General features: G+C 41.5%; 1 protein-coding gene across 1 annotated transcript in view; it reads right to left on the bottom strand.

The window, feature by feature from the left end:
- Nucleotides 1–277: 277 nt before the first annotated feature.
- Ttc26 (tetratricopeptide repeat domain 26) overlaps nt 278–18,001 on the bottom strand; it is a 51,745-nt gene continuing 34,021 nt past the window's right edge. The window contains exons 13-18 of the mRNA XM_038320828.1: nt 17,718–17,806; nt 16,390–16,473; nt 14,992–15,061; nt 8,055–8,161; nt 4,123–4,256; nt 278–2,573 (exon numbers count right to left, since the gene is read on the bottom strand). Coding sequence (XP_038176756.1) covers nt 2,462–2,573; nt 4,123–4,256; nt 8,055–8,161; nt 14,992–15,061; nt 16,390–16,473; nt 17,718–17,806 — 596 coding nt within the window. The 3' untranslated portion in view covers nt 278–2,461. The remainder of the gene's footprint in view (nt 2,574–4,122; nt 4,257–8,054; nt 8,162–14,991; nt 15,062–16,389; nt 16,474–17,717; nt 17,807–18,001) is intronic.

Raw genomic sequence — 18,001 nt, 5'->3', positions numbered from 1 at the left:
AGTGGTTAAGAGCAAATACTCTTGCAGAAGACTACAGTTTAGTTCCCAGCACTCATGGCAAGCAGCTCACAGAAACCTTAAGTCCAGCTCCAAAGGAACTATGTACTCTTCTGGCCTTTGTGGGCACCTGCATTCATGTGCACAAATCCACATACATACATATAATGAAAGCTAAATCTTTTAAAAATATAAGGTGGAAAGAGATAAGACACTCAACTTGACCTCTGACCTTGACATATGCAAGCACACCTATATAAACATAAACACACACGAAAAGAACCAAAAAATAAAATTTAATTTAAATATAGTACAATAGTATATAATTCTTTTGCAATACAAAAATAACTGTAAAAGGTTTTTTTCCATTTCTAAGTATGCACTACAGATTTTAAATAGTACATTGATGTTATAGACTGTGCACATTATACATTCCCCATCCTGGAGCCTTTCTCCCCTGGGCTGTCATCTGTGAGAGAACATAGCCATGAAGCCTGGGAACCTGTTCAAACAATCAGAAGCAATTATCCCTCCTAACAGAATTACATGTTGACTCGCTTTAACTAGCCTTCATGTTTCTGTCTCAAGCCTGTAGATTAAAAACTTTAAAAACTAAAGTTCTGCTGTTGGGGGAATAGACATCCTTCCCTCAAGACTGAAAAATGTCAGACTACTGAGTAATAAACTCAAAAAACCTCACTGGGAAGTACATCAGCATGAATGAAGAGCTAGACCTGAACAGCAGTTCACTGCAAAATGCCCATAGCCCCCAGGAGTGGCATCTGCCCTCCCACTACTCTGCTTCCTTTTGAGTAACTAAGTTTACAAGAATGTTTCACACGAACTATACCAAGTTCAGCACCCATCTGACCCACCTAATATCCTTGACAGTGAGAACCAGCTATTATGGAAAAGTAGGAACAACAAACAAGAAAACAAGACGCTCTGGCATAAAACGGCTTTGTTTCCTGGAGTTCTTTTAGACCAGAACGTGATTTGTGCTCTGTACTGATCAGATCTGGACCTATGTAAAAGATGGCATACTGGCCCTCTTCTAGAGCAGAGCTCCAGACCACCTTGGGGCTGGCCAGAGGGGAAGGCCTGTGTTCACTGCTCCGTTGCTTTGCGCTTGTCTCTCTGAACGGGCTCCCCTCTTCTAGCTGTTCAGCATTATGCCACCTGCAGCAGGAGGCCATGGCGCAAGGAAGAACCAGTGCTGCTTCCAGAAACTCCTCCATTCTCCCCGCCCACTCTCTGCTCCCTGAGGATGAGTCTGCGTTGTTCTAGCCATGACACTGCACCTCAGACTTACAGAAGAACATTATAGGGCATAGAAACCAAGGTGATCTGATATAGGAAAAGATGTGTCTGTTCTCTGAAAGTGGGACATAGACCCAAGAATACTTGGTTGTAGAATGACGAGGGTTACGTAATGACAGCTCAGAGACATGAGGCTGAGATATAATGGAGATGTTAGCCATTAGGAGTTTTCGTCCAGGGACCCTTGTTTTTAACTGTATTAATCTATTATGTGTGCATGTGTGATAATTTGCCGGGTGATAGTGGTGCACGCCTTTAGTCCCAGCACTTGGGAGGCAGAGGCAGGTAGATCTCCAAGTTCGAGGCCAGCCTGGTCTACAAAGTGAGTTCCAGGACAACCAGGACTACAGAGAGAAACCCTGTTTCAAACGACCCAAATCAAAAAACATATACATATATTTTATGAAAACCTTTGCAGCCCTATGTTCAAACTGCTGTTTGTTCAACTGATATATGAAGAAGTTTGCCCTGGTTTGTTTCCTAAATACAAGGCAGTAGCAACTTGAGATTGGTATGCCTTTAGAGATGCCACATTTTTCTTTTCCCTCGCCTTTAAAGAATTTACACTACTCAACTCGCCTCACTGTAACAAGCTATAGTGGGAGTTCACTTACTGAGTGATCTCTAAGCCTATTCTCTGCTGTTGACCGCACAGTGTGGTAGAGAGTCTCACGGCCATCCTTAGAATCACACAGCTGGGAAGACTTCTCCCGGGACTCAGAGATGTATTCTTCATGGATGAGCTAATGTACAAGATGATGGAAGATTGATCAAATGACAGTAATTCTTTAGTATGAAAGTACTTGTCACTGCAGCTAGGAGAAAATGTCCTGAAATGCTAACAGAAAAAGAAAAAACTATTATCTACTCTTAAAAGCCAGGATATTATATGAGTATTCTGAGTGATTTTGGAAGAAAGGCACCGGGGAAGTTCAAAATCCTTTCATGTTAGATTACATGGGTAAAGAGCAGGGAAATCTGTGCCGCCGGATGTAAGTCCACACATACCAGCCACTCATCCTGATGTGCTAACAGCAAGGAACAAATGTCAGTCAAACAGGGTCCTGGACCACATATTCAAGTACAGGAAACAGTTCCAATGTGATGTGAGAGGAAACTGGTCCCTGGCCTGGGGCTCAGCTGTTCAGATAGGCACTCTGTTCTCCTTGGCCCACTTCTTCATGATCCTGATGATATACTCCACTTGGGTGTTTCCCGTGCTTCTCAGTAAGTGTAGCACTTCTCGGAGGGTCTCTCTGGGGAAAGGGTTTGAAAGACACTGTCTCAGTAGAGAAGGAAGCTGGCAGTCTCTCACTGTTACACTGTATCCGAGTGAGGCATCCCTGTTCACCGGAGCTCCACTGAGCATAAACCAATTACAAAGTTGCTAGTTTTCTAACCCATAGCCAAGGGTGGCTTCGTCAACAGATTTGTTTAGAAAGGGTTCACAAATATTAAAAATATAGATAAGAATAGCAGTAAGGACTGAAAATTGGTGAATGCACAGCATTTACACTTTAATTAAAATATCTTAACTTGCCGGGCAGTGGTGGCGCATGCCTTCAATCCCAGCACTCGGGAGACAGAGGCAGGTGGATCTTTGTGAGTTAGAGGCCATCCTGGTCTACAAGACCAGTCCCTTTGTGTAGGTCTGTGTGAGTGTATTTGCACATGTATGCAGGTGCCTGAGAAGGACAGAAGAGTGTCCTCCTTGGAGCTGAAGTTACAGGCATTTGTGAGCTGCCTGACATATGTGCTGGGATTTGAACTCCAGTCCTCATGACTAAGCGGCAAGTGTTCTTAACCGCGAGCCATCTTGAGCTCCAAATTCATTAAAATTAAGGCTTGGATTTTAGGTGAGGTGGGCTGAAGCTTCCCTGCTGTCTCATCAGAAGTTGGCAACTGATTCTGGGTGGCTCCCCTTGTAGTCTTGTTTTCTATCCTGTTCTCTCTGAGGAACCTCCTGCACCTAAGTGCTTTTATTTGGTATTGTAAATAGACACATGCAGGAGGTAAATTTTGATAATTTTGATTTTCGACACAGGGTTTCTCAGGTGTAATAGCCCTAGCTATCCTGGAACTAGCTCTTGTAGACAAGGCTGGCCTCGAACTCACAGAGCCTCTGCCTCCCGAGTGCTGGGATTAAAGGCGTGTTCCACCACCACCCAGCAAATTTTAGTAATTTGCTTAAAAAGAGTATTACATTTCTCTATGTATGCAGTAAGCAATGAATATATTGTGTAGAGTTATTTTTAGAGCACTGAACTAATGAATGAATTTTAGCAGAGGCTAGCCGTTCTGGACTTGAGCCCACAATTCTGCTTCAGAATCCCATGTGCTAGGAATTTATTTTTAAAAATTTTAATTTTTAATCACACAGAAATATAAGCATCTTAGTTTTACATAATCAAATACCTCTGCATTTCTTAGAATATGAGAAGGCAGAAGCAAAAACAGAATTATCAACCACGTCTACTCTGTTCCTATTTCTCTGAGGCCTAAATTAGACAACAGAAGGAAAAGCCAATAGGCGGAGAAGAGAGTGGAGACATGAATGACATTTGTTTATGGAAATAGCTGTTCATCAGATGTACATCTTGCCCTGGATTTGGAGGCTCTCGTATGCTTAGTGTCCCCAGTATGTGTGACTTATAATCATTTGATTCCATAAAAAATAAGACATTTCTGGAAGAAATGATCATACCAAAAGTATTGCCATCTCAACGTTTCTCTCCCTACACTTTCCCCGGGCACCCCGTCACAGGCGTGCCTGAACAGAGCGCCTCCATCTATTTGTGTACTTACTTGGGTTCTCTCCCAGCCAAAATCATCTGGAAAATGCCCACACAGGCACCCCTTTTGCCTTCCCAGTATTCAGGGTTGGGATCCAGCCTCTCTAGGACATCAAAAGCTTTGGCTGAATAGTAGAACTGGCCCATCTGCACAAAACAAAGCATGGTGGTAGCACTAACATTTAGACAAGAGGTGGAACAGAATGGAATATACAAAGTAAAGAATAAGAACAGAACAGGATGAAACAAATGCACACACACACACACACACACACACACACCATTTTGAGGTAGCAACTTAGGTGCATTTCAATTCCTGTCCAAAATAAGAGGACCACAGTTTAAGTGTATAGGTTAGTTTAAAGCCACATGCCCTTTCTTTCAGCAATAGAACATTTTGTCTATATACTGTTGAATTACAATGCCATCAAGACAGTTGTTATTTCTTCTCATTCTAGTCTGCTCTTGTGAGAAACCAATAGCTGTTTTTGTTTTGTTTTTAGGTATTTTTAAGTCTTTTCAGTACATTACTCTGATCATATGCAACTCAAAAGACTGATCTTTTCCCAAGTACCCTAAATGCTTAGAATTTCTGGGCAGTGACAAGTCCAAATACAAAAATCTCTTAATTCAATTCGACAGACATCTTTTCCAAAGACATGACACATTCCCTTGGCCTCAGGGACATGCTGAGCACAACTGAGCTGGCTCTTAAGGCTCCTAGTTGCTGGGTGATCCTACTCACTGTTGATGTGGTTATCCCTCCAGCCTCCTTCTCAGCCATAGACCAGTCCTTAAGTCTATACTGCAATTCTTGGGATTTATTTATTTATTATTTACTTTGGTTTTTCAAGACAGGGTTTCTCTGTAGCTTTGGAGCCTGTCCTGGAACTAGCTCTTGTAGACCAGGCTGGCCTTGAACTCATAGAGACCTGCCTGCCTCTGCTGGGATTAAAGGTGTGCGCCACCATTGTCCTGCTAATATTGATTTTTTTTTGTTAATTGTTTTTTGTTTGTTTGTTTGTTTTGTTTTTGATACAGGGCTTCTTTGTGTAGCTTTGGTGCTTGCCCTGGAACTAGCTCTTGTAGACCAGGCTAGCTTCAAACTCATAGAGATCTGCTGCCTCAGCCTCATGGCAAATTCTCGGCTTTTATATACGACAAAGAAAGCAAACTTTCTCCCCACAGAACAAATTAACCCTTCCCTTGTCCCATCTTTCTTCCTGTGTTGCAAACAAGTGTTCTTCCTCTTCTCAGGCTAACCTTTCTGTCTTCACAATATGTTAGATAACCAGGTAGAGCCATGTGGAGACAGGTACAACTTACTATGTGTGAACACAAGCGGACCATCACCGAGGTCACGGGATGTGGAAACAAGACCTTTAGCATATCACCTGACAATGATCCTTGGCTTCTTCATTACTAAGCAACAATTGCTATTCCCACTTCCGTTGCTCAATCCTTAGACTTTCTTTATACTTTTATCTTCTACCTCTGCATCTTTTTAAATGATTTTTAAGTTTTGTGTTGGGGGAATATGTGTGCTTTACTTATTTATATGTGTGGACGTCAGAGGAAAACTTGTGGTAGCCAGTTCTTTCCTTCCATGTGGGTCCCAGGTATCAAACTGAGATTCGCTATGCTTAGAAGCTAGTAATTTTAAATGCTGAGTCATCTCACTGACCCTCTTTGCATTTTTAAATGATATCATCAAATTTTGCCTCTCAGGATTTTATCTATATGAAATACGTTGTCTTGAATTTGACTCACAATTTTAACATCCATCTATATTATAACATATAGTACTAATTATTTACTTTTCTAAGGTTATTTTATTTGTATGTTTTTATTTCATTGTTTGTTTACCCTGCACACATGTCATGCAAACATGGAGGCCAGAGGACAACTTTGGGAGTGTTTCTCTCTTTCTGCCATGGGGTCCCAGGCAATCACAACTAGGCTGTCAGGGTGGGCATCAGGTGCCTTACCCACAGAATGATCTCATTGGCCAAGTTTTAGCTTTATTTTACATGTAGGGTTGTTTGGTCCACATTCATGTCTGTGGACAGTGTGGATGCCTGGTGCCCCCTGGTGCCCATGAATGTCCAAAGGAGGCATCAGATCCTGAGACTGAAGCTGCAGGTGGCTGTGAACCACCAAGGCAATCAAAATCTGGGTCCTCCGGAAGAGCAGCAAGTTGCTCTAACTGCTGAGCCATCTCTCCAGCCATTAACACCCCAGTTTTATTGTGAAATAGTTACAGATCTATAGGAGCTGCACAGACAGGATGGTGTCTCCTGAGCCTCTCACAGTTTCTTTCTCCCAGTGCCTATCGCTTCTATAGCTACAGTGAGAAGACCGGAACCAGGAAGCTTACGTGTGCGCTGCTTGAGGTGACGGTCCTCCACTACCAAGATCCAGATTCCTCCCTCCCCAGAGATTTCCCCTTGTTTCCAGGCCACAGTGACTTCAAGCCTTCCCTGTTTACTGAGCATCCCTAACACCCCAGCCCACCAATCTTTCTTGATAATATTGTCATTGATAATGTTATAATTGCAAGTAATGTTTTATATATGTTATAAAACACAAAAAGTTTTCTTTAATCAGCATAATGTATATGATATTCCTTATTCATTTGGGAACCAATTGTTTTTACTATGATCAGCATACAAAAGTGGGGATCCTCCCAAATTTGGCTTGGATGTTTTGAGATCGATGATGGCCCTCCCTATAAGGAGTATGAAAAATGTTTTCTTATCTGTAGAACTGAGATCAATAAATTAATTTCTTTATTGTGGCACTGTGGTTGAACTCAGGGTCTGGAGCATGGTTTAGGTAAATGCTCTACCAACTCATCTTCTATGTTCCCAGCTTCACAAACTCCAAAGGGAGGGAGAGACACAGGCATTGAGAAGGCAGGAAAGGTGTGTGTCTGCCTGTGTGTGCGTGAGTGCCCGTGTACAACGTGTGTGGCGTGTGTGAGAGTGGCCCGTGTACCACAGTGTGGTGCGTTGGGTGAGAGTGCCCGTGTACCAGCAGTGTGTGCTTGTGTGAGAGTGCCCGTGTACCACAGTGTGTGCGTGTGTGTGAGTGCCCGTGTACCACAGTGTGTGTTTGCCCATGTGTGTGTGAGTGCCCATCTACCACAGTGTGTGTGCCCGTGTGTGAGTGCCCGTGTACCACAGTGTGTGCATGTGTCTGTGTGTGTGCCCATGTACCACAGTGTGTGTGTGTGCCCGTGTGCCACAGTATGTGCATGTGTGTCTTTGTGTGTGTGCCACAGTGTGTGCGTGTGTGTATGAGTGCCTGTGTGCCACAGTGCTCATCTGGAGGTCAGAGGAGAACTCCCAGGAACTGGTCTCTCCTTTCACCATGTGGGTTTCAGGGACTTTACTCACATCATCAGGTGTCTTGGTGGCAGGTGCTTTTAAACAATAAGTCATCTTGCCAGCTCATAATCTCACTCATTCTGAGGGCTCCATTTTTCTCTTTCTCTGAAACAGGATCTTTTTAGGTAGACCTGGTTGGTCTTGAAACTAGGCTGCCTCCAAACTTGTAGTGACCCTCCTGCCTCTCCTTTCCAAGTGCTGAGATCAGAGGTATGTGCCACCACACCTAGCTAATCAGAACGTAAATGCTGATGGTGAGTCCTAATCTGTTTCCAGATGACATGTTTCTCAAGTTTCAGAACCAAATTTCTGTCCATCAGCTGAATATTTCTACCTAGATACCAGCTGAGCTTTCATGGCCTTAGAAATCAGAGACCTCCTTCTAAACATTGTTCATATGCACATGAAACTCTGGAATACTAGCCTATCCCTGAGTTCATGTAATTCATAAAAAGGGTGGCAATCTCTCACCAATGGCTAGTCAGTCTCTAGGACTAACGTTTAGCTGAGGAATCGTGACACTGATCCTGTTCCCCTTCCCGTCACACAAGCTCACCTTGTAACAGTCATTGGCAATGAGCTGTAGGAGGCTGAAGGACTCGCCGGAGGTTTCCATCTTGAGATAAAGTTCCCAAGCTAGTCTCGGTTTTTTGTTCATGATATCTACAAAAGGAAACAAGTATATTATTTATATTATGACAATGTCTCAAGATATTACCTAAGCTGTTGCTCAACTCGAGCCTCCAGCCTCAGCCTTGAGCCTCTCAAGTGATGGGGTTTTATAGGAGTATGCCACCTTGTTTGTTAAAATTTGTGTGTGTGTGTGTTTGTGTATGTGTGGTGTGTGTGTGTGTGTGTGTGTTGTGTACCATTGGAGGCCAGAAAAGGGCACTGGATGCCCTGGAGCTGGTAGTAACAGAAGGTTGCCAGCTGATTGGGTGCTGGAACCTGAATTCTGTTCCCTTTGCAAGATCAGCAAGCACTCTTAGCCACGGAGCCATCACTTGGCCCCCAGGCTTTTTGACGTTTTAAGAACAAACCTCCTCACTGCGGCTTGTCCTGTGGACTGGATTTATAACCCAAACACAAAATGGTGATTATTGCCATCTAACTGGCTCCTTACCAGAATTAGAATCAAACTTAAATACTTAAGGCTTAATTCCTCCTTTATACTGAGTTGGCTTCTAGAAATGTCCACTTCGCAAAGACAAGTCGTGATTCATCCATGCCCACTCACAGTTTTCGCCCATCGACAGAACCTGGGCTGACTAGGGGTGGTGGCCATGCCTTGTAATGCCAAGTTTTTAGAGACTAAAGCAAGGGAGCAGAGTTTAAGGCTGTCCTGTGGATACAGAGAATTAAGAAACGGTTGCCTCAAAAGACTACTCCTAGCACAGGCCGGGCAGTGGGTGGCGCACGCCTTTAATCTTAGCACTCGTGGGAGGCAAGAAAGCAGGGCGGATCTCTGTGAGTTCGAGGGCCAGCCTGTCTACAAGAGGCTAGTTCCAGGACAAGGTTCTAAAGCTGCAGAGAAACCCTGTCTCAGAAAAAAAAAAAAAATCTCCCCACTCCTAGCACCACCAACAAAAAGAAATATGATATTGCTAAAAGTCTCCTGTGACTACAAAACTGAATATTGTCATGTGGTCCGGTGTTTGCGTTTGGGGTTGAGGGGCACATGCCAGGACACATGTATGACAGTCAGAAGACAAACCTGTCAGTTCTCTTCTTCCACCGTTTACGTGGGTTTCAGAAAACAAGCATCCACCTACTGAGTCATCTCAGTGGCCCTGGGTGCCTATTTTTAAATCTGAACTGAATGGTAACAATGGCTATGCAAGAGACTATATAGACACAGGCCTGACACTTGGCCCAAATAAGGCACCACAGACTCTGAACTCCCACTGAGTTCTCTTTCCTTCACTCTGTGCTTCCCTATTTAATATTTATTTTAACTTAGTAGACTACCTCTGTTGTGCACTGTTTATTTCTTATTTTTTTAAAATTTTGCTTTTTAATTTTATTTTAAAGGTTTATGTTTTATTCAGGGACTGGAGTTTATATGCCCTGTGAGCAGTCTGATGTGGATGCAGTGATCCAGTCAAGTCCTCTGGAAGAGCAGTGAGCCCTCTACCAAAGGGCTACTAAACCATCTCTCTAGTCCAGATTAGCTATTAAAAAAAAAAAAAAGATTTCACAGCTGGGCGGTGGTAGTGCACACCTTTAATCACAGCACTTGGGAGACAGAGGCAGGAGGATCACTGTGAGTTCGAGGCCAGCCTGGTCTACAGAGCTAGTTCCAGGACAGCTGGGTGTTTACAAGGAGAAACCATGTCTTGAAAACAAAATAAAACAAAAAACACAAAAGATTTCTTCTGTAGCCCTGGAGGGCTAGAACTCTAGGTAGACCAGGATGGCTTTGAACTCACAAAAGATCTGTCTCCCTCTGTCTCCCAAACAGCTTTATTTTATTTTTTTAGACAAGATCTGGTGTATCCCAGGTTGACTACAACTCATCTTGTAGCTAAGGATGACTCCTGAACTTCTGATTTTTCTGACCCCCCTTAAGTATGCTGGATTTTTTGTTTGTTTTATTCTTGTTTTGATTTTTTTAATTGGCATCTCAAAGAACATAAGTAGACCTATAACTGTGGGTCTCCTGGTTTAAGTATCTGATATGATTCCATTCTCCTCTCAGCTGAGATGACTTATCTCCTCTATTTTTATTGTTCACCCTTTCTATTTACTTTTCTCTCTTACTTTTTTCTATTGCTCAAACTAATTATTAGGCTTATGCAGTTTATTTCCCTTCTATCCCTACCATTAATAACTAATATCATATACCATTAATAACTAATATCATAGCATACAATGTACTGTCCTTGCTCCTTTACTCTCCTAAGATTATTAAAATTGAAAAGGCAGCTGCTTTTAATTAACTGTTGCTGCATTTTCTTCTTTTTTCTTTGTTTTTTAATTTAACTTCATTTTATGTTCATTGGCATCCTCTGGAACTGGAGTTACAGACAGTTGTGGGTGCTGGGAATTGAACCCTGTGTCCTCTGGAAGAGCAGGCAATGCTCTTAACCACTAGGCCATCTCTCCAGTGCCCTCTGTTGCTGCATTTTCATGGTAGATGCAGTCATAGAATTGTTAATACTGCTCAGTTAATATTCTACTCTCAGGGCAGAGCTGCATATTGGGCCTGGTGCTCTGGGCACATAGGCTGAGGTTTTACTGCTGAGCTACACTCTATGATCAGAAGGGAGCAACCTACATTAACACTAAAATACTTTCACTGAAAGAATACAAGTGACTGAAAGACAAAATCCAGCCAAAAACACAATTCCAGATGTGAAAAACCCAATGCAGAGCCAGGTGTGGACAGCACTTGGGAGGTAGAAGCAGATGGATCTTGGTGAGTTTGAGGCCAGCCTGGGTCATATAGTGAGTTCCAGGACAACTAGAGCTACATGGTGAGACCCTGTCTTGAAAAAACAAAACAAAAATCAAAAACAGGTCCCAATTCACAAACGTAAAAATCATGAAAAATAAAGATAATACAACTACTCTAAAAATTCATAATTTCACAGTAATGGAGCTCAGTGAGAGTGAAAATGAGTTGGGTGTAATCCCAGACAAAGACGGCAAAGAGTGAACAGGAGATCATTCGTTGAAATCAAGCTAGCTCAGTGGTTAAGAGCATTGGCTGCTCTTCCAGAAGACTCAGATTCTGGTTCTCTGACCCACAGATGACCCACAACTGTCTATAACTCCAGTTCCAATGCTCCCTTCTGGCCTCCACAAACACTGCATGAAGACTGTACACATTCATGCACATAAAATGTTTAAAAAGATAATTGTTAAAATAATTAAAAATTCAAAATAAGATATAAAAGATGAATTCATAAGAAGAAATACTAGAAAAACTTAACTTGAAATTTTGTAAGTGAAAATTCAGTAAGCGATACAAACTTCAGCGGGAGTCCCTCGCCAGTAGAATGATCCAGTGGAAGACAGTATCAGGACATGGGGAGAGAGGGTATGGATACGATAGCTAATCTTGGCTATGTATCAGAATCAACTAAAACTCAAGATTCTGGACATGCCTGTGGGGGTCTTCTTAATTATTTAAGGCCAAAGCACCCGCCCTAACATTTGGGAAAAGGAAGCTTTTGCTATCTACCTGCTTGCCCTCACTCTCACTGACAAGGCCACCCGCCCTGCTGCTTGATACACCCCTTTGCCTCTACTAGAGCTAATCTCTCCAGGAATCCCCTACGACTCCAGTGCCAGACTGGGAGACTGGTGAGACAATCCATCCTGGGGACCGAATAACTACCAGATTGTCACCTTTCCATCATCAGACAGCTATTGTTGGACTGTCTGGACCCTAGCTTGGAAGCCAGTATAGCAAATTATATATATATATATATATATATATATATATATATATATATATGTGTGTGTGTGTGTGTGTGTGTGTGTGTGTGTGTGTGTGTGTGTGTGTGTGTATGTGTGTGTGTATGCATTAAGTGTGTGTGTGTGTGTGTGTAACAGTCTCTGTTTTATTACGTTAGAGATTAATACCATGATTAGAAAAGTCATATAGCAATAAAAATAAAGTATTAATGGAAGATGAAGAAATGAGATATATGAATGATTAAAAGATTAATATATGATTCATGGGCATAGAACAGAGAGACTTGAAGACAAAGGCACAGACATATATTCAATAAGATCCTAGTAGGAAAATGTGAAGGTCTAGGGAAAGAGATACCCATGCAGACACAGGAGGCCTTTAGAATGCCAAGAAGATAGGACCAGAAAAGAACTTCCCATGCAATCGTTAAAACACTAAACATGTAGGGCCCAAAAGAACATTAGAAGCTTCAAGGGATAGGCATGAAGCCATATGTAAAGACAACTCCATCAAACAAGAGTAAGTTTTGCAACAGAAAACTTTAAAAGTTTATGGAATGACATATATCAAATTCTCAAGGACTATTGTCGATTATTATCGCCAACCCAGGTTAGTATATTCAGCAAAGCCATGCTTCATACTGAAGAAAGAAAAACTTGTCATGATAAACACAAACTAAAAAGAATTGTGGGAGGAACATACACACTGAAGGAGACAAACATATCCATGGAGGCATAGGAGAAATTAACACAGCAGATGGTAAATAAGCAAGAGAGAAAAACCTTGGGGAAACTCAGACTTTCCACCAAAACCCAGAATGATACAAAGGTGTCTATTTTCTCCACCCCTTAAAATATTTTCAAGTTTTAAAACTTTTCTCTACTCTTATTCTTTGAAGTTTTAACTAGAGCAATATGACAAGAGAAACAAATAACACAGAAATAAGAAAGAAGTCAAATTATCCCTACTTGCAGGTATGAACTTACACACTGGAAACTCTGAAAAATTCTACCAGAAAACTTTAAAACCTGATTACACTTTCTACCAGTATATAAAAATCAACCAGAAAGAAAAAACAGTAGGTTTTTTTTTAATATACCAATTACACACTTGCCAAGAAAGAAATCAGGGAAACAGTCCCATTTATAATAGCTTTAAAGACACATAATAGCAACTGGGAATAAACTTAACCAAGGAAGTAAGAGACCCAAACAATGGAATTTTAAGCACTAAAGAAAAAAAAAAGACACTAGAAAAATAAAAGAGCCCCTGTGGTATTGAGTCAGCAAAAATAAAAATGGCTATATTACCAAAAGCAATATGTAATCTTGAATTGCCACAAAAATTCCAATGTCATTCTTCACAGTAACAAAAAAGGGAAAAAATGCTAAAGTTCACATGGACATACAAAAGAGGTACAGGCACAAAGGCAAACATATAACTCAATGGAACAGAATAAAGAACTCACAATTAAATCTACACAGTTATGGCCACCTGAGTCTAACAAGAGTTTCAAAACATAAATTGGGGAAAATATATTGAAAATATATATTCAACAAATGGTGCTGGGGAGTGGACATCCACATGCAGAGGAATGAAATTAGATCCCTATTATTGGATAGGGATCTACTTAAAATGTGGATCAGAGACCTTGACCTACAGTAAGCTGAAACGCTAAAACTGTTAGAGAAAATACTCCCAGATAGAGGCATAAGCAGGTCTTTCTCAAAAGCACACTAATAGCTTAATAATGAGGTCAGGACTTAACAAATGGGACTTCACGAATTAAGAAGCTTCTGTGTGGCCAAAGAAACACCTGAGTGATGCAGCAGCCAACAGAAAGGGCAAAAATACTATTTAGCAATGTATCTGATGTAAAGAGCTCCAAAAACTCAAATACCACAAGTCTAAATAACCCAGCCAACAAATGGGCTAAAAAATTAACAGTTCTGAAAATAGAAAATAAAATGGCCTGTAAGCATATGAAAAATGTTCACCAACCTTAGCAATCAGAGAATGAAAATTAAAACCATATGAGATTCCATTTCATCCCGTCAGAATGGCCATCAAACAAAACAAGTATGGAGAGCGTGAAGAGAAGAGACGATATCTGCTGGTGGGACTATAAATTAGTTCAGCAGGTTCAAAAGTTTGTTATCAAAGGTCCTCAGAATCTCACAATGGGGGGCTGGGTTAGAGCAGAACAGCACCAGCCTGTCACACAAGGACCAAGACTGATCCCTGCCTAGAACAAAACTACACTAGGATTCCAGGTCTTTCTATCTCAGGCACCTGGACAGCTATGTTTATTTCAGCACTATTCATAATGGCCATGCTGGGGAAACAGCCCAGGTGCCCACCAGCAGATGAACAGATAAAATAAAGTATACACACACAATACAAAGAACAATGAAATTATGTCATGTTTTAGGAAACATACAATTTAAGAACATCATATTAACATATGAAAACTCAGGCAAATAAATGTTTTCTCTCAATTGTAAATCCTAGATTTAATACAGATCCAAAAGACCATTTCTCCATAGGACATGAAAGCAGAGGAGATGGGGAGTGGAGGAAACTATGGGAGGGTATGTGGGGTGGATATGGTCAGAGTGTGTGATATACTTGAAGTTGTTTGATGAAACCTGGCACTGTATAGTGACTATATGCAAAAAAATCTAAGAAAAGAGATCTGAGAGACTACTTACAGGTGAGCAATGGACAGAAATTGCATTTTGACATGTTGCCACTTTTCAGGCTTGACAAATGAAAAGGTAAAACCAGCGTGACAGCACCATTTCTCTAATGGCACTGAGCACAAAGCCTGCAAGCTTGAACAGAGCTGAAAGAACCTGACATTTGCTGCACTAGCGGCGGTACGCCAGTGTAGGATGGGGAGCTAATCACATCACAGTCACATGGCAGCTCCCACCAAACAGCCTTTCATTCCAGCATCTACTCACTCTACACAACACAAAAGTGGAGAAAATGCTTGACGTGATTTTCCAGATTACTTAATGGAAAAGAAAAGAGGATCCTTGTTGTAATGTTGAGAGAGATGACTCACAGCAGCGAGCTAGCCAACTGAGGTAAATGTAATCATTTTTCAACTTCTCGCTTTGGATCAAAAGGAAGACCTATGAGAGAAAAGAAAGGGAGTAAACATGAGGCCGGGTAAACAATAACAATGGACACAATTAACTAGACCAGGCCTTATTGTTTACTAGAAAAACTGAAGTTAAAGGAAAACATTAATTATTATAAAATCTATATGTTGTTCAACACTGTATTTTTAAGGCTTATTATTTATATGTATGCATGTGAGCCCACTTGAATTTATGCACACCATAAACATGCAAGAACCCACAGAAGAAGAAGAAGAAGAAGAAGAAGAAGAAGAAGAAGAAGAAGAAGAAGAAGAAGAAGAAGAAGAAGAAGAAGAAGAAAGAAGAAGAAGGTATCAGATCCCCTGGAATTTGGATTACAGGCAGTTGTAAGCTACCATATAGGTGCTGGGAACTAAACCCTGGTCTTCTGCAAAGGCAGTAAGTGCTCTTAATGGTTGAGCCATCTCTCTAGCCTGATACTGTACTTTTTAATGTAAACCATAATGAAACAAATTATTTACTCTGTGTATGTTTGTGTGTGTGCTTGTGCACATAGGAGTATGTGGTGCATGTTTAACATGATAAGCACATGGAGGTCAGAGAACAACTTTCAGAAGCTTGTTCTTATTTCCCACCCTGCTGAAGCAGGGCCTTTCATTTTCTGTTGTAAGTGCTGCACATCAGGCTGGCTGCAAGCTTCCAGGTAGTTCTCCTGCTTCTGCCTCCCCTCTACAAGAATGCTGCCACAGCCAGCTTTCGTTTGTGGGTGCCAGGGATAAACTTGGGTCAGCAAGCTTGCATAGCTACTTTCTTGGCCCACTGAGCCATCTCTCTGAAGTGTTTTGGTTTTTTGAGGTAGGGTCTTGCTATGTAGTTCAGGATCCTATGCTACTAAGTGCTGGGTTTATAGGAATGGGGTATCAGTCCCTAGCTAAATCAACCTATAATAGTCCTTTACCCTTGGCCATTTTATTTTAGTCAGAAGAAGCTAAGAATTCTTTCAGATATGATCATTCAAAACCTTTTCAAAGCAGGCACCTGAATAAGTGTCATCACTTATTGATTTTGTTTTTGTTTTCCTGGACAGGGTCTCTCTCTCTCTCTCTCTCTCTCTCTCTCTCTCTCTCTCTCTCTCTCTCTCTCTCTCTCTCTCTCTCTCTCTCTCTCCTCTCTCCTCTCTCTTCTTTCTTCTTTCTCTTTTTTCTTTTCTTTCTTTTTTTCTTGAGATAGGGTTTCTCTGTAGCTTTGGAGCTTGTCCTGGAACTCGCTCTGTAGACCAGGCTGGCCTTGCACTCACAGAGTTACCTAAAGGTGTGTGCCACCCGGACCATATAAAGAGAACAAAAGCAGGTACTTACCTCTTCACCCTCACTGGTGTTGCCTGTTGCAGCTTTGGCTTGGGCATAATTAAAGTTAAAGATGTCATCATTGTAGAAGTAACTCTGCAAATGTGCCAACAACAGGACACACTGAGTATCAATATGGAAAATACAAAATCACTGGCTATACTGACTAGTAAAATAATGACTAATAATGAATAATCATCAGCTATTCTAACTAAAAAAAATAATCTTCTTAAAGTTTATTATTGCTGGGCATGGTGCCACACATCTTTAATCCCAACACTTAGGAGGCAGAGGCAGACAGCGCTCTGTGAGTTTGAAGCCAGCCTGGGCTATCTGATGAATTCCAAGCCAGCCAGAGTGACACAGTGCAACTATGTCTCAAAAGAGAAAACAATTGTGTGTGTGTTGGTGGTAGTGGGGTAATGTGTGTGCCACGTGGAGGTCAAAGGACAATTTGGAGGTGTCGGTTCTAGCTCTTTCCTTCTATCTTTACATGAGTTCTGGGAATTGAACTCAGGTCACCAAACTTTCAAAGCAACTTTGCTGCCCAAAAGAAATAATCTTACAGAATGAAGCAAGGTGTGGTGGCACACAACTCTAATCCTCGAAATTGGAAGGCAAAAACAGGTAGATCTCTGGGTTAAAAGCCAGCCAGATCTACAGAGCAAATTCCAGGACTACACAGAGAAACTGTCTCAAAAACAACCAACCAGGGGGGCTGAAGAGATGGCTCAGTTAAGAGCACTGTCTGCTCTTCCAAAAGTCCTGAGTTCAATTCCCAGCAACCACATGATAGCTCACAACCATCTGTAATGAGGTCTGGTGCCCTCTTCTGGCCTGCAGGCATACATGTAGACAGAATATTGTATACATAATAAATAAATAAATAAATAGATAGATAGATAGATAGATAGATAGATAAATATTAAAAAAAACAACAACCAACCAAATAAAAACCCAACAAAACCAACCAAACAAACAAAGGATTATATTAATTCCTTGATGTTATCAACACCATCAGAGAAAGGGGCTAGCAACAAAAGTATAACTTCATGGGGATGGGGCTGTGATTGTCCTTGAACTCCTTTTTTGTTGTTGTTTTGAGACAGGGTCTCATTGTGTAACCTTGACTGTCCTGGAACTCGCTCCATAGACTTGGCTGGCCAATAACAGAGATCCACCTACCTCTGTCTCCTGAGTGCTGGGATTAAAGGTGTGCACCACCATACCCAATTTGGCTTTGAACTCTTAATTCTCCTGCCTCAGTCACCATTCCCATCTAACACAGCATGTAAAGTGCTTCATACACAAAGGCACATACATAGATAATTCATACTGACCTTAAAGGAGTTGAGGTAAATCAAGACATCATCAAATTGCTTAAGCAGGAAGAAACAGGAAGCCATGCACTGCCTCCCTGGTATTGTATCTAAAATTAGGTTAGGGGAAGGGAGAAGAAACCATAGACATTCATGAAACCACAAGTTGTCTTTAGTTAAAATTTGAGTTTTGTAGAATTTAGAAATAGGAGCCAGGCAGCGGTGGCACATGCCTTTAATTCCAGCACTCAGGAGCAGAGGCAGGTGGATCTCTTTGAATTTGAGTCCATTCTGATCTATAGAGT

This window comes from Arvicola amphibius, chromosome 2 (assembly GCF_903992535.2).
Source record: "Arvicola amphibius chromosome 2, mArvAmp1.2, whole genome shotgun sequence".
NCBI lineage: Eukaryota > Metazoa > Chordata > Mammalia > Rodentia > Cricetidae > Arvicola > Arvicola amphibius.
Note: the sequence above shows the minus strand (reverse complement) of the source record. Positions and strands in the feature narration are given on the sequence as shown.